We start from the raw sequence: 24,872 nt of genomic DNA, 5'->3' as shown, positions 1-24,872 counted from the left end.
AAACAAACAAATTATCATTTTAGTCCCCAATCTTCTAATATAAACTAGGTTTAATCCTCCTAAAAGAATGAGGTTAAGGCTAAAAATTGAAGAAAAGAAAAGGGGCTTGGGTTTGGTTTGTGGAAAACCTATAGCTGAATCGTTTTTGTTCTGCTTTTGAAGGACCTAAGTTTGAAGGCAACTTTTTTTTTTTTTTTTTGCATTTGGAAGTTGAATGATGTGTTTTAATCCCTAAAAAACTACTATTATTTGCTTTGCAGCTTCTGCCTTTCAATCTCAGTTAAGGGTGGTGGGAATGTCTAGCGAAGGGATATTTTGGTGTAGGTGCTCCGATTCAGCTTACACAATCTTAGATCCTGGTAATTGCATTTCTAGAGCAACTCCAATATCCTTAGTTCTTCATTCCATTCTTTTAAAAACTAAAGGTATGAACGTATATTTCGAAACGGGAAACTAAAGCTACTCGGTATCTCCATTCTCAGATCGGTTAAATTAAAACCAAACCAACAAAGAAAAATGTAAGGACCCCCAAATAACTTGACAAATTAGGCACAACTTCTATCTTAAAACTTTAAGCAATGCCCCTAATCTCTCTACCACTTAGTGTCAGGTGAGAACTCACAAGCTTTCATCATCAGTATTGCTTATCCTGATCTCGTCTTTTGGGCTTTCACCCATTGAGGTTTCATCCAACTGTCAAACCTCCCCTTACAACTCTTCACTTCAAAAGCTGAATAAAAGAACACAAACAGCAGGTGGCTGTTGTTGCCCCCAATTTCAAGGGTTAACCTCTCTTTTTATTATTAAAGGATTAAACCTCATTTATATTAAAAAGATTGGGACTAAAATGATAAATTTTTATTGTACTTAAATTATGTGAAAAATAAAAAAAATTATAAATATTTCTACAACAAAATGAGACTGCCTAAATTGCAAGAAAATTTTCCAAGTTCGATCACCATTTGTGTAGTTTACCCTTTTTTATAAATATCTTTTTATGTAATTTTTTTTGCGATTGTATCATTATCTAGTATAATAACAAATTGACACATAAGAAAGATTATGATCAAGTACACTACTAGTAAAAAGTAATATTTATACGAGCAAAGCTAAAATAAAGTTAAAATAATGACATTCAAAATCATTAGTATTGTATTATAATTAGTGATACCAATATGAAAATGATTGGTTTTTAAGTACAACTATGATATTTCAATGAATGACTTAATCACATGCATATATATTGTATATATATTCATCCCTCTATTCGTGCAACAATTTGCAATGAACAAAAGCCAAAATGTTACTTTGGGTAATCAAAAAGGTGTTCTTGCAAACTCAGGGAATCATGAATTCTTCATGATACTAACAGCAGCCACAAAATGAGATCAATCAATTGATAGGATTGGAATGAGTACTGTTGGATCGCCTGCAATCACAAGTGCAGACACTTCTTGATTCTTTAACCACGCGCTGGGATCTCCGAGTATGAAGCTTGATGTTCACCAATTTACCAGCCATCTGTTGCAAACAAGAAATGCAAGGTAAACCACAAGTTCAAAAACTTGTTAATCATTTGAACATTACAATTTCATGTAATTCCACCAGCTTTTACAAGGAAGATGACTCTAATGAGAAACACAATTACTCTCTCAATAGAATCATAGCCATAAAAAATAACTAAAACTAGCATGCAGCATGCATAGGCAATGTCATCATTCTTATGATCCATGCATGTCTGTTAGTAACATAATCCAACATCTAATAAGTTTCTACACCCATCTTCTTTTATTGTTTTTCTATCTTTTTATCCTATTCTATTTCTGTTCTCAATTTTCATGCATTAACAGTCCTGCTTGATACTAAAAGGATCATCTCTGTACAAGCAAACCAATTTCAACGACCTATGTAACGATGTGGTAATGAAACTGAGATAACTACTAATGAGGTGGCACCACTATTGCCATCAAGGAGAATTTCCCTTTTAAATTAGTTTTTCCAACAGAAACAATTGTACACTCGGAGCAATAAGATTCAGCATTATTTCTCAAATATGGCAACCAAAGATACAAATATAGGCTAAAATTTTAGTGAAAAGAAAGTAGCAAACCATTCGCCAAACTAGATCTTCCGGCCCCAAGGGTTGAGCTGGATTAGAGTACACGAAATGCCTTGAGTACTGGACAAATGAGTTAGTCAAATTAGCAACATGAAAGATGGTATTAGCTAACATTATTCTCCAAAGTTTCTTTCTTTCAGATTATTCTCCTGAATGAAAAGATAAAGGTTAAGCAGGAAATTAAAAATGTACAACCCAATTATTAATGAAACTTATGCCTCGTTTGGTTGTTTAGTGTATTAACTCAAGGAAAAGCTTAATTATAACATGAATATTAAAATAACTTGTTATAACATAAAGAATAGTTTGTACGAATTTAAACTTGAAAATAGAAGGATGAGTAAAACTAGTAAAAAAAATAAAACCTTCTCAAAATAAGTAAAAAAATTCCCTTCCCTTAGATGAAAACAAGTCATGTGAGTAGCTAAATATTACCAAATGAAATTAAATTCTTGCTAACTCATATAAAATCCTAAAGGCCTCTCACCTGGTACAAGCAAAATTGTTAAGACACAAAGAGATCATTATGCAAAATAGAACAGGTTGCTAAAACTTTATCCTTAGATACAAGCATGGACAATGGGGATTTTTTTTTTCCATCTAACTTTGCAAACACAAACCTCGGCAAGGTTCCTCCTCATTTCTCTTATCTGAGTAGAACTAATGCTCTTTAAGTATCTTAGAATCCAACCAGGTTGCACAGCATCAGTTGAAGAAATAAATACAGCCATCTGCATGAAAAGAAACAAAAAATAGACAATAAAAAATAAGTGACTTACTAGCTATTATGTGTATATGAACTCCATTTTATTCTTTGATTGCAGCTTAATCAGCAAAAGTAGTGAAGTTCTATTTTTAGGCGGTCATTGAACAAAATGTAGAAAGCACCCTCAAGGTAGCCAAGATGCACCAAGGGAAGGGAAAGGAAGTGACAACTCAAGCAAAGGAAAAAACACGCATACCTTCCTATAATCAAGTATTCCTTCAAAAGGGAGCTCCAATTCATCACTAATAATAACAGGTATACACCCACTGACAATAGCATCAAACAATCTAGCAGAGGAGGGAGTGTCACCAGCTGGACTTAAACAAAATATAGACCTGATAACAGAGGAGAAAAATCACAGCATTAAGGAGGATATGTAACACCATGAAAAAGAATCAGCTTATCTTACCTGCGCATCCCCTTCTGAGCAGCAGCTTTTCCTCCCTCCCCAGCAGTTCCCTCCTCTATGACTACATCCTTGGCACCTGTTAGTTCTGCACCAATTTTAGCACGTATTTTTCCTCCCTGAAAAAGAAAAATTACAAAATAAGCAGCCAAGAGATCAAATGACAAACATTATTCAAGCATGTAAGACTGACAGAGAGTAGAGGCAATGTTGGAGAGAAAACATGTAATGCTACTTTGAAGTCAACCATTAAAATATCTAGGTGGGATGCAAAGAAAAGGCCCGAGAAAGCATCTTCTTCAGTTTAAAAAGGATAACTTAACACTCCATTCAAATTCATAAAAATTCCGAAACACATAGGCACATCTTCCTCCTCTCTTCCCTCCACCTTCCCTTTCTTGTTAAACCATTCTAGTATTTGAAGGGGAGGGGGGGGGAAGTTGGCAAAACTCTGGAAACCTCTTGCAGAAGCATATATATTATTGACAAGCCCAAAATGAGCCATTCTTTCATTATAGCAAATTCAGTGAAAATGCAAAAAATCAAAGGCTTTTTTAATAAGACAGTTGAAACCCTCACAGCATTTCTTTTAAGTCGTCCGCGGAAGAAAAGCAGTGTTGTTCTCTTTGATTCACTTTCCAATAAGCATTTTGCATCACATAAATCAACATTTGGCACATAAGGGAGAATGAGGTCCTTCTCCAGTGAAACTTGCCCCGGTTTGTACCTAGAATGTTGAAGTATATCATTTCCAAAAGCTGAAATGACTAGTAAAGTTGAAAGTTCTATCTCATCTGCAAGAGTCATATATTTACCAATTCCCTGTGGAGTCCATGTCTGGTAAAAGCCAAATTGCATTTTTCACATATCTGCGAACTGACTTAAAGGACCACGGATGATGAATGGGAAATATGTGATCCCTTCCTTCAGATCGTTTCCATGCAGGTTGATCTGTCACCCATTTCAGGGCTTCCTGAAACCAAAAGGAAACAAAATCCTTGAATAGGCAAATTCTAAAACTTACACACTTGTTCAAATAAAAAATTAAACAAGTTCTTGAAGGGAAACCATGCACTGTTTTGTGCAATATATGTGCCCCAAAAACTTTTCAATCAGAGAAAATGGAATTAAAAAACGATAACATAATTCATGAAACACAAACCAAAACTAAGACAAGACAACCCAATCAACACCTTAATACAAATTGGATCTCAAAAGTTGAGTTTAGTGACAGCAAAAAAGAAGAAAGTCAAGCAGAAAATAGTTAAATTATTAAATAAACTCAATCTAGAACTTGAAATGCACAGGAATTGACCCAATTATAATTTAATTTGCTTGCCCTACTAAGTACTACCTATGTTACTTGGACTCGGGTGTGAGTATGTGTTGGGCATGGGTATGGTCAAAATTTCCAAGTTTTTCTACTTATTTGAAGTATGCTTGAAAGTCACATCCCTGTATCTATGTGTCGGGCACAAGTGTTGGAAACAGGTACTTCACCAAACACAAAGAGCTAGTGCAACATAAATCACTACCTCTTTGAAAAGAATGACTCCATAAAATGCATTTACCTAAATTATAATAATTGATAAACCCGAATAATTCAGCAAGTGCATGACACAACAATAAACAGTCGCACACACTTACCGTAGACACAAAAAGTAATCAACAGAATAGGAGTGAAATCAAGCTCGTATTCTAAACATTCTAAAACAGGGTAACAAGAAAATGTAGAAACAAATATTTTAAAACCAGGAAATGCACTCACACCCTATATAACGCCTTGCATTGTTGTTTCTCCAATAAGAAAAAGCTAATCGTGGTGAAAAACGGCACATAAAATAAATCCGCCTCCTCCTGCTTAACAACTCTCACAACATTCTTCAATAGCCTTTCGGATTCAGGAGCAATCAAATCCGCCCAAAGCCAATAATCAATAGAATGCTGCACCACCAATAAAGAAAAGCCAAGTTGAAAAAAATATATATAAAACAATTTGTCAACTTTGTTAACCAAATCGAGAATCTTCAATTCACTTCAACTCGCTACTTATCATATAGAGATATATTTCATATTAAAATAAAATGATCTCACCTGTTCGATTAAACGGTGAACGGGGCTGCCATTGGAAGTAATATTAGAAGTTTCTCGATAAGTATTCCGAAACAACCAAAGCAAATCGTAGGTGAACTTGCTCGGCATTTCGTAAACGTAAACCCTAACCGGCATGGACATCGGGTAGTACGGATCGCCACGCAACCACTCCATTTCCTTGACGAACTTCCTCTCGTCGAGCCTCCTGACGTCATGATCGATCACGGGACCCACCGTATCGTCGGAAGAGGCGGGGATTTTGGGAGCCTTGTGAGCAAGGAAGTGCTCGAGGGAGGCGACGAACGAGGTTTCGGGTCGTACAGACGGATGCCGATAGGGAACGGTGACGGCGGCGGTGGTTGTGGAGGAGGGAGAAAAGAGGAAGAAGAAGAAGAAAGAGAGAGCGAGGATAATGACGGCGAATAAGAGAATAACTGGGGATTTGGATCTCGTTAAGATCGACGACGGCATTTGCTTCGCTCTCATTTTCAGTGTATTAGAGGAACCGTGTCAGTGGAGGACAGTGTAGAGATCTGAGTGTTTTAATCGATATAATTTTTTAATCTAATTATGGTTTTAGTCCCTCTAAGTCCAACTTGATGACATTGCTGCCATTAAAGTAAGTGCTAATTGCATTAGATATCCCCAAACTATGATACACATTCTAAATTAACCCAAAAACTTCAAAACAATCAAATTACATCCTCAAACTATTGATGTTGTGTTCCTTTAATTATTAAAACCATTCATTTTAATCGTTACATGGCATGTCAAATCTTACGTGTCATAATTAAAATAATAATTTTAAAGAAAAGTAAAATGTTACGTATAATTTTTAAAAGTAAAAACTAAAACTGAAGTAAAACCGAAAAAAGAGTGAGTAAGCAATAAAGCTTTTATAAAAGTTTCAAAAACCTTAAAACCCAATATTTTTACAATATACATTTTTCTTTAGCCTTTTCATTTTAAACTATACCACATAAGATTTGAAATATCATTTAAAGATTAAATTGATAATTTTAATAATGCAATGACCTTATTGATACAGCTGAATAGTTCGGGAGGTAATTAGAATATTTTAATATTTAAGGAGTAATTTAAAATGAAGATATAGTTTGAGGATGTATGGCACGATTAACTTTAGAAGTAATAATGTGAACATTAAGCATTCCTTTGATATGCAAATTTATTACCGGTTAAATATGGCTTTCAATGACTTTGATTGTGTGAATTGAATAGCAATAAAAGAAATGTCATGACTTTCATGGAAAAAACTAGCAAAATTATCAATTTGGAAATGTTAAAAAACTAAAGAAGTAGAAAGATTAAATTATTTCAAGTTAAAAGTTAAGAGGTTAACTTTTAACATAGTAGAAGGACTAAAATTATAATTAAACTTTAGTCTTATTATGGCTTTAGTCCCTCTAGAACCTTTGCTGTGTTCCCTCGACTTTATTTCAATCTTCTACTTTTATAATATTATTAGAATACTCAAATTGATGACAGAGAATTTTTTTTATTGTTATTTGATCACATAATTAAGACTTTATGAAAATTTGATTAATTACATTCAATCAATAAATGTTATCACTTAATTGCTATAACTAACCATGTTATTAATTTGAACCTATTAATAATATTATAAAAATAAAGTATCAAATTATGCCAAATTAAAATAGTTCATCCCAAAAATAGTTCAAGTGTCATGTGTAAGTTGGATAGAGTCTCTAATCTCATCATATGTGTATGTTATGTATGCGTTTTTATCACGGTTGTTAGTATATTGAATTTAGAAGACCTCAACTATAAATTGTGGCCTTTTTATTCGCGATTTGTCTGACTAAAACTTGACATAATCCTACACTATAATTATTTAGACATGCATTTGTATTTTTATTATACTTGTTTATATATTATGAAATTTTAATACATGGATCAATTCAAAGTGGTGTTCATTTAGTCCCTCAAATTTTGTAAAATTATAAATTAATATGATGAAAAAATAACACTGTAACTCCAAAAAATCATAATTTATTTTGAACCCTAGAATAATTTTGTAGGTTTGTCTTTTACTTGGGGTTGAAAACTTGATCCACACAGGACTAGATTAGACTAAAGATCACAAACTTAAATCATACACCAACACCCAAATAATTAAATCAAAAACTTGATCTAAAAACCTCATCAAAATGTAGTTATTTTCATTGTGTAACCCAATATCCATAATTCCATATAAATATATAAAATGGAAGGACATGAATAAACCAGCAATGAGCAAAGAGCCAGTCATGTCATCAAACCACCAATATGACAGCCATAAAGATAACCAAGTAAACAAATCCAAGCATGTATTACTTACACATAACGTTCTGTAACAATCAAAGGTAGCATGCGAAAGAAAAAGTCCGCAATCCCGTCCTGAGTTTCCTATTCCAGTCTTTTTCTATGCTTACAATGGCCCGGCACGGGACTTGTGTCGTAAATTGTGAATGGTGTTGAATAGCACTCAGAATGTGATTAGATCATCTTTTGGTCCTTGTTGCTTCTTTGAATCTTGACCCCCTCCAGATGAACCTCCACCTTTCTTACCGAAAATCATTTCATCGAGATCGTCCATCATGTCATCGTTGCTTCCACCGTGAGTCCCGTGTCGTGTACCTGCTGGTTTCCGGATCAAGCCACCTTCTTTCGGATGACGGGGAGAATCATCAGGCTCAACAGCCACTGGAATCATAGCAGGCTCTGGCTCACGTCGAACTGCTGATGGCTCATTCAACTCTTCATACTTTGAGAGAGCTTTCTGGATCTCATCGTTCACATTCAAAGCTTCAAAAAGCAAGGCCTCGTTATCTCCAGCAGTGTCAATGATTCTTAGAATAGTGGATTGAGACTGTCGACATTGCTGGACAAGTGTAGTTGTCAAGTCATCCTGCCAACAAAACAACGAAATTACTGAAGATTCAACCAGTTAAAAAAAGCCTCACTACATGTAACATCGTTCTAAAACATTCGTTGATAAGGAATAGGTAGAGAAAACACATTAACAACTCATAAGAGCCAAGACTCGAATTTTTAAAGGCATGTTACTCGGCACCACCAGAAGGAAGAATACTTCATTCCTAATCTTTATGAAGTTAGAAACTATATAGTGCATAAAAAGACAATAATACCTCGAGAGCATCTTGTTGTGGTGATGAGGATAACACAGTTGAAAGAAGTTCAATGCTATTTCTTGCTACATCAAATGCTTCCTTAGTTTGTTCGGCGGTAAAGGCTTGGGGAGGAGTGTCATGCTGAAGCTGCATGTCATGTTGAAACTGATTTGCAAGACTAGCATCCACTTCAGCTGCGGAAACTGAGCGAGGAGGGGTAAAAATAGGTGCCAAACTCTCATTGTCACGTCCAGGAAAGCGAACACCCCTTGATTTTAAACTCTACAAAGGAAAAAAGGATCATTCAACAGAATCTCACTAGTCATCAAAAGATAAAGATACGGGTTCATCTTAGTAGCAACGTTGCACCGTGTGTTTGGATTCAAATGTTCAAAAAATTCTCCATCTCATGATTTTATGAGGATTTGCAGGATAAATAAACAACAATTCCAAGACTGTACCAGCAAGCGGATAAATTTAATGAATAGAACTAAAGCTCCACGCTTTCAATCAGAAACACCATCATGGGAAAACGAGTAAATAAAACCAAATAATTGTATTTCACAACTTATTTCAACAACAGTAGAAAAAGATATAGAAAATATACATTTTTACCTTGTAAGTCTCTTCATAAACAGGCAAATAGCGGAGCTCACTGGTTGACTCCCCCCAGGCTTCAATAAGCATCAAAGCTTTGTTTCGATTATTAACAACAGTCTGTGGATCATCAATAAGCTTAACCATCTCATCAAGAACCCTCTCAGCTGCTACCTCAGAAAATGCCTTCTCGCAATTCTTGACACAAGTTTCAAGCAACACCAATGACAAGTATTGAACCCTAGGGTTCTTCAACATTATCTTTCGTTTTATGCCACGAATCAGTTCAACACTGCTAATTTTTTCATGGTTGATCATGTCACAGATATCGAGATTCAAGGCCCAATCAGGCTCATCAAGGGCCTCTGAGGTGGCATCGTCGACAAGCTTATCAGCAGGGTTAGGGCCTTGGAAGAGCTCCTTCACTTTAAAGCTAACCGAGCTCATGCCAGCACTCATCTTTCTTCCCACCTCGGCTCCTTCTGTCTTCAGGAGCTCACCAAAGGCAGAAACTTTGTCCATCAAATTCTTGTCCATTTTTCACCAAACCTTCAAAACAAAAAATCTATATCCTGAAAAAACATCCAAACAGAAAAAAAAAATTAAAATGGAGAAACGCAAAGAAATAATGGCATCCATCCTAGGGTCAGAATCTTTTAACATAAAATTTCTTCCTAGTAATCTTCCATGGTAAATATAAACATCCAAAAGCCTCAAAATTACATAAATGTTAGAAAATAACCAAGCAGGAATAACTACGATTTTCCTCCATCATTAATCAGAACAATCAAATATCTGGTTTTCTTTTTAATTTTCATCCCTAGGAAGTTCCAGCAGAACTTGCTTCAAATCTAAAAATTTACACAGCATTAAAATACTTCAAACACAAAAATGAGTAAAACCCTAATTCCCCAATCTTCAGGAGAGAAAAAAAAAACTCAGTTTTCAAAATATTAACTTCAAAACCTCCAAAAATTGAACAAGTTACTGATTAAAGAAACAAAAGAACAAATACCTAATTCAAAGCAAAATAACTCAAGAATTTTAAAAAAATATCAATTTCTCCCCTTCTATTTTAGCAGCAATTTAAAACACAGATACAACTGCATGAGTACATAAACTAAAAAAATTCCAAACCTTTAAAACCTTAAAAAAAAACTAAACTCGGATCAGATTACCAGAAAACTAGTTAAAGGGCTTGCTTAACTACTAATAATTATAAGGAAAAAAATTAAAAATCAGGTTCATTAAGTCAACTGCTGGGTCAGCTAAACCTAGATTCTAAATACTTCAAAATCAAAATCAGGAAAAAAAATCATAAATTACATAAAAAAATGTAATGAAAATTAAAATTTAAAATAAAATAACAGAGACGATGAATTGATTTACCTTCGGAAATTGAAATCAAACTGTAAAGTTGAGTTTTTGATCTTTCATTGGAGTTTCAGACTCGGTCTTTCTTCATATACGACGCAAAAAGACACGTTTTTTAATTTTATTTTATTAAATTTCTTTTTCTTTTTGCTTTTTTGTTAAGTAAAATAATAAATATTGCGTATATGTGAAGGTTATTGCCGTGATTCCATTTGTCAACTGACAAAGAAAGTAAACGGCACCGTACCACTTTTTATAAATGCAGCTTCTTGGCGTCTTCTATCATTTTCGATGTATTAATTCTATGTTTGAAGGCATAATAATTCATGTTAAAAAAAAAAGTTATTTTAGTTTTTAATTTAGTTTATAATATTTTTTAGTTTTTAAATTTACGTTTTTTTATTAAATCATCCTAAGATGGATGGAATTTTTTTTTCATTTTTTTAATTTGACATACAAATAAATTGTCACATGAATAATATATTAACAATTCATCTCCCGGCCTTTTTCTTGTTTTGACTTAACTGGAACTTATTTTGCTAAAGATTTGGCTCGAAAGGATCGGAAGGTTGAGGTATTCGTGAACCAAGTCGGCCTAAGTTTATATTAACATATTTTATATTTCCCCAAGTTCGACCCGACTCAAAATATAGACTTAAAATTTTGTCCAAACCCGCCTATAATTTATAAATAGCTAACATAAACTCATTTTAAACCCGCCCGTATTATTTTTTAAAAATATATATTTATATTATTTTAAAATTAATATTTAATGATTTTATATATTTTTTATTTATTAAAATATTATATCTAGTAAATTTAATAATTTTTAATATTTACATTATAGTAGTATTATATATTATTATAGATTTTATTTTTATATATTATAAATTACATAATATATAAAAGATAACATAATGTAAAATAGTAGAAACTTAAAAGCAGGTCCGATGGACCTTAAATGCTCAAGCTCTAATTCAAGTTGTATTTTAAATGAATTTAATTTTTTTTATCTAAATTTATTTTTTAAACCTAATATTTTTATCTAACACCTCTCAAAATTTAAACGACCGTTCGATTTTGGACAAGCGAACTCGAAAGTACTTGTTACAAGTTAAGTGGATTTACTTTTTCCACTCTAGGGTAGTTTAAGGTGATTCCAGATTCAACTATCAACCCAGCAGAGTGAGAATTTATTGAGCCTGAAAAGTTAGTAGGATAGTATTGTTGTCTAGTTTCCTTCCTTTGAATCCTCCTGCTATTGAACAAGACTATTTGTTTAGAAGAAAAAAAGAGGTTAGGCAATAGCCACTGTCAGCTTCAACTTGGTAGCCCCTCTCCTAGCATAGGATCACCTCCAGCATGCACCAACTCTTGAAACAAAGTTAGGCCAAAACTGGTAATGATGACTTAGTCAGGCGGTTTGAAAATCTGTTTAAAAAGTAAAAGAACTTTAGCAAAATATAGATAAAAGATGGATTTTGGTAAAAAAATAAGGCCCATTTAAAAATGGGTATATAAAGTAAAGTTTTTTTGATTCGGGCCTGAGCTTGACTTAGCAAAAAAACAAAAAAATTGTTATTTTTTTACTGTTTTGTTACTATTTTCTTATTATTTTTTACTGTTTTGTTACCATTTTATTATTATGTTACTACTATTGTTACTAATTTAGAGTCATTTACTTGTTAAGATATATATCTTAATGTTATTTAAATATAAATAAGTCAAAAAGTACCCCAAGCATTCCTTCAGACTTTTACTGATACAAGTCTATTTCTATCCATACATCTTGTGAGTTGTATCGATACAAGTTTATTTGTAATGCTTCCAATGATTAGAAACTATCTTCAATGACTATAAAAGTCACAAAATTTTCCCTTGTTATATATACACATCAAGAATACTTCAAGATATAAGAGATGAACATCCAAACATAGAAATCAAGAGAAAAACATTCAGTTCTTTATTTTCTTCATTTTCTCTTGTACATACCCATTTAGAATTTATTTTAATATATTTTCTAACTCTCAAATCTTTGCGTTTAGAGCTTCAATTTGCAAACACACACCTATAGAGGTTCATTATTAATTTACTCATCTTCTCTTTCTTTAAAGAGCATATTTAAGGTTTTTGAGGTATAAAACCTTAAGTAGATTGTAAATGATTTCTAATTGAACCAAAAAGCTAGAGAGTTTTAGTTAAGTCATAAAAACTAGGGAAATTTCTATCTTAGCCTTGTGAAAAAAATTGGGATTGTAAAACTTATACATTTTCTTTGAAAGGTGATAATCAAGTATAGTAAATTGGAAAATCCTTGATTGAGGTATATACCAAGGTAGTGAATTTAGGCAATTGAGGCCGAACCATTATAAATCGAATTATCCAAACTTTTCATCCCTTTCCTTGTCATTTAAAAAAGTTTGTAAAAAATTTTAAAATATCAATACATCCCCTCTTGATATTTTCAAGCCTAATAATTAGTATCAGAGCTAGTTCTCCATTGAAGGTTTCACCATTGAGAGAGACGATCGAGATAAAAATATCAAGTTTAAAAGATGACATTTGAGTCAAGGTCAACAACTTTGCAAAAATGTCATTTCTTCATGTATCCTCCACTCCTAAATAAGAAAACCACTCCAATTGAAAAATAAGGATGAAATTTTTTGTCCAAACATTTTATTATGGTGCAAATGACAAGACAAATGCTCAATCCAACTACAAGGCCATGCACACACACTCTTTTGTGCTATGAGTAATAGAAATTTTCAACAAAATTTCCTTATGTGGATATGGGATAGACTAGGGAAAATCTGTGTAGTTAAGAAGGAAGAAAAAGAGATTAAGAAGACCTGTGAGAAAGAAAACTAAACTAGTGGCAAGCAAATCAAAGATGAACAATCAAGTGAAAGTCACCCATCAAATTCAAAGGTGATATGTTTCATGGCTCTTGAAGAGCAAGAGGTATCTTTTAATTCACATGATTTAAATTCATAATCTTTTGATAAACTACAAAATGCATTCAGTGAATTAATATTGAAATTTGAGGCAATGGATTTCAAATACAAGAAAATGATTTCAAAATTCAAAGTTGAAAATAATTTTCTCTTGAAAACAAAAATTGATTTGGAAAGCCCAAATGAAAAATTGAAAATAAATTTTGAGGTTTCCAGAAAAAAAAGTTTCATTGTTTTCAAAAAGAATTTTGAGTTAGAAAATGAAATTTGATAGCTTGAAGAAAGAAAAAGCATTTATTTTAAACTCATCAAAAATGGCGAAATGTGAAATTGTCATTTCTTTGACCATACATTACATACTTGTCCAATAAAAAAATAATTCAATATAAAATTAAATAAGTATAAGTTCTTAAGGTTCAAGGACCCAAAACAATTTGAGTACCAAAAGTTATCTGTTGTAGTAATGTTGAAGCCAAAATATTTAGATGCTCTTAGTCTTAGCTCACAAAAAATGAAGAATGGGAAAACCAATACTTCATTGAAAAAAATGATTAAATTAGTTCCCTATTGATGTTTTGTTAATGTAATTTATGAATATTATTGATATCATGTTTAGAGATATCCATTGATTTTAATATGATCATGCTTGAAATTTTTCTTAAGATGCCTGTTAGAACATGTTATATTCATGTGCATATCTTAGAAAAAGCATGCAAAGCTTAATAATTTTGTTGTTATATATATGTGCAAAGTAAAATTGTAATATCCAAAAAAAAAAAAAAGGGTAAATCTCCAGACAATTGAATCTCACTTGAAATCATTTGAAAGGGTTAAATATTTACTCAACACGTATGTTTTTTTTTTATACAATATAAGTTCAAACTCAAACACACACATTACACTACCACATAGACAAACCTACAAATTGAACCTTGGTCTCGGATATAAATGAACTCATTTCAGCCAATGAGCCTACTATTCAAGTTTTACTCAACATATATGTAATCGGATCATTTCTAAAAATGTACCGAAAATAAGTATTTCAAGAAAAATAAACCCGAATAACTAGTAATAGCGGGCAAGTGAGGGCCATACGAAAAGATCCTTCTTCCTAGAATTCATCTACGGGTAAAACAGGTGCAAAAGACAACATATTTGTAAGATGATAAGTATAGTCGAGAAACATCATACATATGTATTTGGATAACCATTTCCAATGCATTTATGTTATTGGTACATGTAGTAACACCAAAAATAACCCCTTTCAACAACAAACCATTTCTCTTTGAATTAAAAAGCTTTTCTTGACCGCATCATAGATCATCATCAACCTCTGCAAAAACCATACCAAACAGTAGAACTCAAAAACTGATGATAGCTTCTCTTAACACTGCGTTCATTGCAGATTAAAAATGGCAATAAATATCAAAATGTTAAAACAAAGAGCATTTCCTTGTTACCTACTGATTCGGGATAGTACTATGTTTGTAACGACTACATTAAAACGGGTGAAAAGTTCAAAAATTTATCTCACGCATATGATTTGTGGGACTTCACCTGATCTGTCCATTTGATGAAAGAAGGCCCATTTGCTCGGTAAGATGGTTCATATGATGAATTCCATCCCATCCGTTCTCTTGCCTCACCGGTGCTTGCTGTTGTTCCAGGTTTGCACCATTTTCAAGTGAGCTTGAACTAATTTCATCGGTGTCCCCGGTTAGAGGGCTTGTTGCAAGAAACTTCTCCCAAAAAACGTCATTAATTGCTGGAAGTTCAGGAGATCCATCGAGTAAGATGTCCATATCATGATCGGCAGAAAAATCATCAGTTTCTACGGGCATTGTACCATCCAAAACGTCTAACAGTGGATCAAGATACTCCGCATTGCCTCTCTCAGATCCTGCCAAACTTCTGTCAGTAAGTCCAACTGTGCTATCAGGCATAGTTCCTTGCATTTGAGAAACATTTGGAATAACTCCATGTTTCTGAGACTTATGCTCATTTATCCGAGAAATTTGATCCACATTAGTATGCTCGGATGTTAAATGAGCGGCAGCTGACAGACAAGTGTCAGGAAAACCTGATTCCGCTTGCAGATAAGATTGCGCAGAAGCTGGTTGGACTTCTGAAAGTGTCACACCTGAAATCCGACTGGACGAGCTCCTGCTGTCCGGTGCATTGGAAGGAGGAACACCATCAATCAAGAATGAACCCGAATTATTTATCGAAGGGTCCAAACTAGGTGATGTATTCATCTTCATTATCTGGTGCAGCATCGCCTTCGCTGCCCCATTCAGTGAAGGCTGAAACTTTACAATCTGCCCTTTAGCAGATACGGCACCATTTTCACCAGCTAAATTTTCTTCATCCTGCCTGGGGAGTCTCCTCTTCTTGTTTGCTCCAGTAATGCGCCTGTTGCTTTCATTTTGCTGCTGCACAAGCTGGCCTAAGAAACTCGGACTTTGCATAGCCTTGGCAAGAAAAGACATCATTTGCTGCTGCCTCTGCTCCATCACCTGTACACGCTGGCCAACAGTTTGCAACTGGTTATCCGTTGTTTGCTGCTGCTGCCTCAACCTAACAAGTTCCTGCATGAGAACATTCTTGTCCCTCTTAAGTCTTTCAACCTCCTCTTCAATACCAAACTTCCCGACCTCAATGCAAGCTCCAACAGATGAGTTCTGAACTTGAGGTTGCTGATTACTCTGGACATTAGGAGGTTTCCGCCTGCTGATAGTTTTCAATAGATGTTTCTGACCTCGTAGGAACCCCTCATTAGCGAATTCCCAGCGGTCAGGGTCAACTTTTCTAAAACCCTAAAGGAAAAAAGTTATGATAATCAACTACACAATTTATTCTATATATTTACCGAACTGAATTTAGCAAACCCCGCATATGAGTAAAGTAGGATTGAAGTTTAATATCTAATTGAATCAGATATCATCTGTCTTGGTAGAACCCGAATGCCTGACCACAATCAATTAGTAATTACATGCATATACTTAAACCTGCAGATAACAAACACAATTACAGTTTGATGAGTTCTTCAGCTCAAGAAAAAGAAAATAGGTTGGGGAACTTCAATATCTAAAGTCGTTCCTCTCAATGAATAACATTTCAAATTACAATCCACAGCAGCAGCCTACAAATTCTACTCTCACCATCAGACCTTTATTCACTTGTTGGTCAAAAAGATTTTTCTTTAAAAATCTGAACAAAATTTAGGTTATGAAGCACTTCATCTTGACTTTCTCTTTACGCAAACACATGCAGTTAGATCACATGACGAGCAAAATAAGAATCAAGACTGACTCAAAAATGTCACAGATTGTAAAATACATCTGCAGAGTTTATATAGGATTTTAGATGAAAATATTAATAATGGCATTCAGGATTTGTTTTATAAACATGAAGCTGGTACAAATAACACACATGAATGCTAAACTAGACATTTCAGCTGATACAGAAGCAAAAAGGGGGGAAAGCGAAGTACGGCAATAAGAATTTAAGTGAAACGTCCAAGATAATGTTTCTCGAAAAAGAAACGAGGCAAGATGCTAGTATCTGAAAATTGCACAGAGGATTGCATACTGAATCTCTAAATGAAAAGTCTGTCACTAAATCAAAGCATGCTACATGGATTCATTAACCCAAACAATAACAAAACATCCAAAGGAGCATCAGCAGATCTCATTGGCAGCAAATCTCATTTCAAAATCCTCAAATTTGGCCAGACAAATTGAGATCGTTAGCTCCTTCAATCCTTTCGGCTGAAAAGATTTGAGCCGGACCCCAAATCATATACACAAACATTCAGTTCTTCGTTTTTATATATCTCAATTCTTTTCAACCAATCATTTGCACGCCATTGATGATCAGATATAATACCGCGAACTACAACCATTAAAGAGCTACTCACTTATTGTAAATAGATCCAAGTTTATTGTCACTCAACAGCATAACCAGCATATTAGAGCGGGAATTCGCACTAATTTCAGCAAAACCAATATCACCATTCAATAAAATCCATAAAACAGCAATACTATAAATTCATGATCCAACATCCATATGGGTTCTTTTAATTTTATTTTTTTAAAAAGCAAAACAAACTAGACCCAGAACATCGAAGAAAACCAAATAACAAATTTGCGTCAAAATTCCAAGCAGGACTATATAACCTAAAGCTAACGCCCAAATACTATCGAAATGTATAAAAATCGCGATACTTATTTAAAAACAAATAAGAAGCAAAAGGAAATGAATTAAAAGGAAAAAAAGAAATACCCACATATGTATTGAGCTGCCTGACAAAGCTGGAGAAGTTATTGTGCTTAAAATACTTGGGCAAAAGATCCCTTGCAAACTCCGGCACTTTCCAGACAACAAAACTGTTATTACCGCTACTCCACGACACGACGGAGTCGGTCGATGGGTCATTCACCACATCGTAGGTTTTGCTGAGAAACGGCGGCACGGTGTTGCCGTTGGCAGCGGCCGCCGCGTTCGCCGCTGATATTGAATCATGAAGAGAATCCATTTCGGGATTTTAGTGATAAGAAAAAACAAGAAAAAGGGTTTTCGAAGAAAATAAATATGGATTTGAAGATCAGCGAGTGAGCGAATTTGCCATGGGAAGAGCTAAGATTTGAAAGAGTAAAAGCTAAGGAAGGGTTTTAGGCTTTTATGGTGCTTTTTATAGATTTGATTATTTGCATGAAGAAATGAAATGAAATTAAAAAAATAAAGAAAAAAAGACCGACTTAACACGTAACTATTTGTAAAACCATATATATAAAATATAAAATATAAAATATAAAATTAATTACAACTTTTGTTGGTAGGGTCTTTATTTAAAATTTTTAATTGTCCAAATACTTGAGATTTTATATTTTTTAATAATTAAATAATATATATTAGAAATTCAATCAATCTTAAATATAATTAAAATAAAATATATATTTATAAATGGTTAATCCCAACCCGTCATATTATTTTTAAAATTATTTATTTATTTAATTTAATATTTAATAGTTTTATATATTTTTTATTTATTATAGTTTTATATATAGACATTTTTAATTTTTTTAATGTTTACATTATATTAGTATTATATATTATTATAGATTTAATTTTAATTTTTATGTGTTATAAATTATATTATATATAAAAAAATAACATAAAACGTTATAAACTTTAAAAATTGGGTCAAGCTAAGCTGAGTTTGGGCCTTGAATGTTCAAGATCGAGCCTGATTCATATTTTAAACATGTCTAATTTTTTTGTTCAAGCTCATTTTTCGAATTTGATATTTTTCTCCAAACCCTATCAAATTTTGAATGGACCTTCGGGTCTAGACAGATAGCTCGACCATGAATAGGTCTAATTGTGGATGAAATAATATAGAATATTAAAATATTATTATTTTTCTATATCGATAATTTATAATCTATCTATAATCTATAAAAATAATAAATATTATTTGAATATGATTCGAAATTGCCTCTTCCTTGTTTGAAAACATTGACTAAAATTCAAGTAGTGATGTTCAATGAAACTGAGAAAATTCAAATATGTTTTTCGAAAGGAAAAACTTATACCATTACAAATGATGTAGTTAAAAAAAAAACTTATGATGAGATTAATAGTGTTTATAATAAATATGAATTGTCTTTGATTTCTTATACCATTATATTTGAATATGGACACTCATTTGTCTATATACATTTGAATTTGGACACCCATTTGTTCAAGTTTATTCTTGTTGTAACCGTTAGATTGGCTATTAATGTCACGTCAATATAAACTAACGATCTTAATGCAGAGATATCAACTTAGAGTAACGAAAAGTACCAACTAAATTAAAAAAGAAGAAGGACCAATTAGATACTTTAAACAAGTTGAGAAGGTTAAAATAATATTAACCAAATAATAAAAAAATAGCTGGGGAAATGTTTTCACAGAAATGTAATAAATAATTTTTATATTTTTCCGAAAATAGCCTTATCTTCCACGTTGAGTTTTGTTTAGCTTAAGAATCAGATTAAGAATCTATTCATCTACTTTGATTACTACACTTCTAATTAATCAACAATCATCAATTTATTCCCCAAAAAGAAAACACAAATCATCGCCAATAAGACAAAAGCCCGTGTCTGGTCTCAAGTCGTATGTTTCTCTGCCGTTTCCTTTTCCCCCCTTTACTGATCAACAAATAAAACCTTTCTTTTAAACCCTTTGATTTCTCACGATCCCCTTCTAATTCGATCTTTGCTTTAGCTTGAGATTCTCCAGGTATGGTAGCTTTCCCCCTTTTTCCACAAAATTTTCAATAGTTTTGTTTGTAATTTTGCTATTCTGCATTTAAGGTCTTTGTTCTTTGGATTCTTTCTTTCTTTCTTTCTTTTTTTGGCCGATTTGGGTTCATTTCCAACTTGGTTTTCAATAATTTATCCTTTGGTTTATTGGTTTTGTTAGTTTTTTAGTGTATTTAGAATTCTGGGTTTTGCTTCATTTAAATGTTAAAGCTTTCTTTATTGATATTCAATTATTCAAATGGATAGTAGAATTCTGGGTTTATTTTAGGTGAAAGAGGTGAAAGAGGTGAAAGAAAGCTGGGTTTAAATGTTAAACCTTGTTATTGGTTTCTTTGTTTTCTTATGGAAATAGGTAAAAGAAAGTGAATCTTAGTATGTTTTTGAAGCTTTATTTTAGGTGTAGTTTGTTCTTTGCTACTTGCTGTTGGTTTATTAATTTGTTTATAAAAGAAAATGCAGGTGATAAAGAAGTGAAATCATTGATGTTGTTTTTAAAAGAAAACAACCTTTTTTAATTTTTAATTATTCAAAAATATGATTTGGTACGGTTAAAATAAAGAACAGAATACCAAAAGTAATAATGTTGTAATTTGAAAGCTGTTACGTAGTTTTCTTTGAAGTTTTCTAATGATGTAAAGAAGGGTATAATAACTATAAAATGAAGGGACCTTTTGTTTCCCGGTCATGTCCACGAGTTGCGGTTTTGTGTGTTTTCAGCTTGGTGTCTGGTTTACACGACATTAGAAGGAACTAATAGAATGTGGAATTTTGTGTTGGTTTTCATTCAGGTGCTGCATGGAGATTGTGGCTGATGCTGCATAAATGGAAGCAGGAATTCCTTTACAACTTCAAATCTATCACATATTTTTTGGGGATTAATGATACGTCCTTGATGGTGAACCCAAGAATCCAACATCGTCCTACCATCTGCTATAGGCCTATAAAGCCATCTGATTTAGAGACCTTAGAACGAATCCACAGTGACGTATTTCCTATCAGGTAAGAAGTGTATCGGTTTTTCTATCGAGGTTCTTCGGTAAAGAGTATTTCTTGTTCTTGCATCTTCAAGGAAGGGTATTGTTCTCTTCAGGTATGAGTCTGAGTTTTTCCAAAGTGTCGTGAATGGATGTGATGTTGTGTCATGGGCAGCTGTTGATCGCAGTCGACCTGATGGTCAAAGTGATGAGCTTATTGGATTTGTTACCGCAAGAATCATCTTGGCAAAGGATAGTGAGGTGTGTTATCTATGTGCCTATGTGTATATAATGCATTAATGATCTTTGCTTGGTGGTTGGATTATTACTTAAGCAGGGTTTAAAATGTTTGAATAAGTAGTAACCATTTGGTATAATAATTAATCGTTGTCATTCAACATGTAGGTTCTGTTTTCAGGTCCTAAATATTTTCTTCAGTTTTTGTTTATAATGAAGTATTTGAATGGTTCATGCAATTCATTTTGACTAACATATACCATGCAGATAGCGGATTTGCTCAGGTATGACTCATCAAGGGTGGATCAAACATTAGTGTATATTCTGACACTCGGAGTTGTAGATGCATACAGAAATCTCGGTATAGGTAGGAGCATTTTCATCTAATAACGGTTCTTCTTCATCATTTCCTTTTCCATTTTTCTTTTTAAATGAAATCTTCAGCCTATGACCAAAGTTTGCTTGGTATTTGATCAACAGCTACAGCACTTATACGAGAAGTTATTAAATATGCTTCAAGCATCCCAGTGTGCCGTGCAGTTTACTTGCATGTGATTTCTTATAATAATCCTGCCATTCATTTATACACAAAGATGTCGTTCAATTGCATACGGAGGTTGCATGGATTTTACTTGATCAATGGTCAGCATTATGATTCATATTTGTTCGTTTATTATGTAAATGGTGGACGTTCTCCTTGCTCACCATTGTAAGTCTCAACTCTCAAATATACCTTTTAAATTACATGTTACTATGTAAAAATATAATCTTTTTACCCTTACTTTCTCATCTTTCATTATAACTACTATTATGGGGAGTACATAGCTATTTAGAGGGCAGGACAGGACATAAACCAGAGAAAAGGGATCGTTACAACTTGAGCAGGCAAATATTTAGGGCCATGCTTGACTTTCTGTAATACTTGGGTCATACACAGATTCAACTTGACTAACAGATTGTTGGGAAGTGCAGTGAAAATAGGTTCCCACTAGGCTTCCAAAACAAGGCTTAACAAGCATATGGCTTGTGCGGTACGGTGGATGATTTTCGCACCAATACCGTTATTAAAGTTCCAATTATCATTGCATCCTTTAGGAGTAACAAATATGATTCAGTCTGTACGGTATTGCCAGGACTGAATGTGTTATCTTAATCTATGAATTTCAAACCAGACAGCTATTCTTTGTTCTTTGCATTCTATTAGGCTGCACCCAAAGGTTGTTTATGACTCCGATCATAACATAGCATACCCTATTATAGTTTTCACGATCAGTAAAAACTAAAAATATAACTTTTAAGACCATAAATGTTTTTTTTTTTTTAAGAAATACGAAAGCAATAGTTTAGAGGAAGTCATTCTGTTGATTTTCAACCTTTCTTTCCTTCGAACTTACTGTGGTCCAAGTGGAATATGGTTGTGGCATTTTTATGGGGTTCTTATGTTGGAAATAGTACCATGCTTAAAGATTAAATGACTGCCATGATTGAGACTGCATGTTTTTTATTTTAAACAATCTTGTAATAATGAAACCTTAAACTCGAACCTTTTAGTTTAAGATATTTACCTTTTATTCATGAGGTCCGGTTCAAATTACATTCGTAGTCTGTTTTATTACCAAATAGTTTGATTGCAAGTTCGAGACAATTGCTAGAAGAAAGAATAGTTTATGAGAATTTTCCAGCAGGTAATGAAACCATTGAACTAGCATTGTACTTTTCATGTCCCTTGAAAGTTGAAAGTGTTCAAGAATTGGTTATCTTTTGTCCACTAGGTTTCAATCCGACGTATTGCCTTTTGTGTCCCGAACACCATCTGGCTCTGCAAAGTTTTTTTAGTGAAATAACTGATTTAAAACTGTATTCTGCAGAGAGCTGGTCACAGTTATTGTTCGTTGCATGAAGACCGGTCTCAAGTCCGTGGCTGCTAAGCTGATGATGGCGAAAGTGAAATGGCCTAAAGGTAACGAAACCCGGGGTCCTGTATTAACTCAAAATAAGAGAATGACTAATATCGAGTGTTCCGGGTTAGAGTATGTTTAATAAGTGTTGTAGTTGTGGTTCGAGACATTAAAAAAATAGCAGAGTTGATACCACCATCCAAAGAACAAAAGAATATTCAATGACTGATCTATAATGTCCCCCTGTGCCCCTTCATCTGTTAATGTTTCCTGAAGAAATAAAAAGAAATGGAGAAAATTGTTTGTTTATATTTTTACTATTTGTTGTGTGTTGATTTTATTGTCTGCAAAAAAAAAATGGTCAAAGTATCTAGTAGGCCATATTTCTCAGGATCACTTCTAATTTGTCCCTGCTGTTAGGGATCAGTTCAAATTAGTCCATGTATTTTAAAAGGTGCCAACTTAGTCCCTTTAGACTTTGCACTTCTGTTAGCTGAGATGTTAAATAATAATTCGAAAAAAGTTGGGAATATACACTAGTTATGAGTCTCTTATTATTAAATGAGTTGAATAAATTGAAGATTAAATTATAACATGATTTGTGATTACTATTTGATTTAATAGTTTTCCCTACATTAGGGAGAAAGAAATAATTGTTGGATAAAATAAATTATTCGGAATGAATTATCATTATTTAGATTTTGTAGAAAGTAATTTGAATTAAAAATTTAAGAAAATAATTAACTTTATTACAACTTAACTCTCAGATGCATTTATTGACTTGATGAGAAAAGTGTTATAATATTTTCTCTTTGTAAAATTATAACTTTAATAGTAAATAATACTAAAATATTTTTTACAATAAATTTTTATTTCGATATATAGCACCAATCAAAACATTATTATTAACAAACTTAAACTTGATATATCTATTTTAACCTTAATGTTGCTTATGGAATAAAAAAAGTATATTGCCAATGTATTAAATACGCTTAAAATGTTAAGAATCAAACAATATTATTTTTGTTACGATGATTACTTGAACCCAAATTATTCTTGAAGAAGGTGAACACCCAACAATAGGCCACAACTTAAAATTCTCAAACAATATTGTTAAAATACAAATTATTAAAATTTAAAATTATTATTAGTAAACATTTACATAATTTAATAATTTCAGTCTTTTCAACATAAAACTTTAAACTTTAATCTCCTAAAATTTTATAATTTTTTATCGGCCTCCTAAATAAAATTTGCGACTTCGCTCTACTTACCCATACATAATTTACACTTATGAATTCGAACTTAATATCTCAAAATTATCAAGTATCAAATTTATTATTAAATCAAGCCCTCAATGATATATAAATAAATTATTAACCTATCAAAATTCATTTATATATAAATTGCAAATGTTATCAATAATTAAAAATTGCTAATCAAATTAACAAATCAAAATCCATCTAAACAATAGAACTAGACATATCCAAAGATAGGACTACCCGACTAAAATTTGGGTTGGTTCATCTCTAATATTCAATAGCCATTTTCTCAATTTGTAATATCTTATTTTTTAAATATATGTCAGTTTTACCAATTGAGTATTAGTTCAATTGGTATGAGTATTATTGCTGATGCAAGAGGATGTGGGTTTAATTATTCAAGTGCGCTAAAGCGCATTACCCTTCTATTTATGAGTTGGGGAAGGATTATGCCTACTTCTAGTCAATCTATCAAAAAGAGCAGATATAATTCAAATTCAAGTCCAATTGTTAAATGTTGTTAAATTATTTTAATAAATTCAATTTAATTATAAAGTTCTTTTTTTTGTTGCATTATTACTAGTGAGCTTTTTTTTATTTTAAAATGCCATACCAACAAATTTAATAAAAAAAATTTTAACAGTGTTAATAGTTGAACCTGAATTTTAAAAATTTAAAAATATAAGAAACATCTTAAAAATAAAAGTATAGAGACTAACTTGTAA

At 32.7% G+C, this 24,872-nt stretch overlaps 4 protein-coding genes across 7 annotated transcripts; 1 reads left to right on the top strand and 3 right to left on the bottom strand.

The window, feature by feature from the left end:
- Positions 1 to 1,110: 1,110 nt before the first annotated feature.
- LOC107909055 (probable arabinosyltransferase ARAD1) lies at positions 1,111 to 5,911 on the bottom strand. 2 transcript variants are annotated; one of them, XM_016836430.2, is made up of 9 exons: positions 5,386 to 5,911; positions 5,062 to 5,235; positions 4,107 to 4,264; positions 3,871 to 4,018; positions 3,295 to 3,410; positions 3,082 to 3,220; positions 2,740 to 2,850; positions 2,111 to 2,179; positions 1,111 to 1,521 (listed from the first exon to the last, which is right to left on the bottom strand). In XM_016836430.2, the coding sequence occupies exons 1-9, from the start codon at positions 5,869 to 5,871 to the stop codon at positions 1,393 to 1,395; spliced, it is 1,530 nt and encodes a 509-aa protein (XP_016691919.1). In that variant the 5' UTR covers positions 5,872 to 5,911; the 3' UTR covers positions 1,111 to 1,392. The 2 variants fall into 2 exon arrangements, with proteins under 2 accessions (XP_016691919.1, XP_016691920.1); XM_016836431.2 differs by lacking the exon at positions 2,111 to 2,179.
- Positions 5,912 to 7,604: 1,693 nt separating this feature from the next.
- LOC107909054 (TOM1-like protein 1) lies at positions 7,605 to 10,724 on the bottom strand. Of its 2 annotated transcripts, none has more exons than XM_016836429.2 (4): positions 10,524 to 10,724; positions 9,153 to 9,706; positions 8,556 to 8,819; positions 7,605 to 8,314 (listed from the first exon to the last, which is right to left on the bottom strand). In XM_016836429.2, the coding sequence occupies exons 2-4, from the start codon at positions 9,669 to 9,671 to the stop codon at positions 7,892 to 7,894; spliced, it is 1,206 nt and encodes a 401-aa protein (XP_016691918.1). In that variant the 5' UTR covers positions 9,672 to 9,706; positions 10,524 to 10,724; the 3' UTR covers positions 7,605 to 7,891. The 2 variants fall into 2 exon arrangements, with proteins under 2 accessions (XP_016691918.1, XP_040954840.1); XM_041098906.1 differs by having other exon boundaries at positions 9,153 to 9,683; positions 10,524 to 10,657.
- Positions 10,725 to 14,269: 3,545 nt separating this feature from the next.
- On the bottom strand, positions 14,270 to 18,224 carry LOC107909053 (heat stress transcription factor A-1e-like). Of its 2 annotated transcripts, XM_016836427.2 has the most exons (3): positions 17,751 to 18,224; positions 15,020 to 16,278; positions 14,270 to 14,795 (listed from the first exon to the last, which is right to left on the bottom strand). In XM_016836427.2, exons 1-3 carry the CDS (start codon positions 17,997 to 17,999, stop codon positions 14,789 to 14,791), a joined length of 1,515 nt encoding a protein of 504 aa, XP_016691916.1. In that variant the 5' UTR covers positions 18,000 to 18,224; the 3' UTR covers positions 14,270 to 14,788.
- A 1,297-nt stretch (positions 18,225 to 19,521) lies between these two features.
- Positions 19,522 to 23,194, top strand: LOC107909052 (histone acetyltransferase MCC1). Its single transcript, XM_041098905.1, has 6 exons — positions 19,522 to 19,753; positions 20,565 to 20,775; positions 20,867 to 21,011; positions 21,255 to 21,354; positions 21,468 to 21,696; positions 22,856 to 23,194. The coding sequence occupies exons 2-6, from the start codon at positions 20,588 to 20,590 to the stop codon at positions 23,025 to 23,027; spliced, it is 834 nt and encodes a 277-aa protein (XP_040954839.1). The 5' UTR covers positions 19,522 to 19,753; positions 20,565 to 20,587; the 3' UTR covers positions 23,028 to 23,194.
- The last annotated feature ends 1,678 nt before the right edge of the window (positions 23,195 to 24,872 follow it).

The sequence above is a fragment of the Gossypium hirsutum genome, chromosome D08, assembly GCF_007990345.1.
Source record: "Gossypium hirsutum isolate 1008001.06 chromosome D08, Gossypium_hirsutum_v2.1, whole genome shotgun sequence".
Lineage (NCBI taxonomy): Eukaryota > Viridiplantae > Streptophyta > Magnoliopsida > Malvales > Malvaceae > Gossypium > Gossypium hirsutum.
This window is presented reverse-complemented; position numbering and strand designations above follow the sequence as displayed.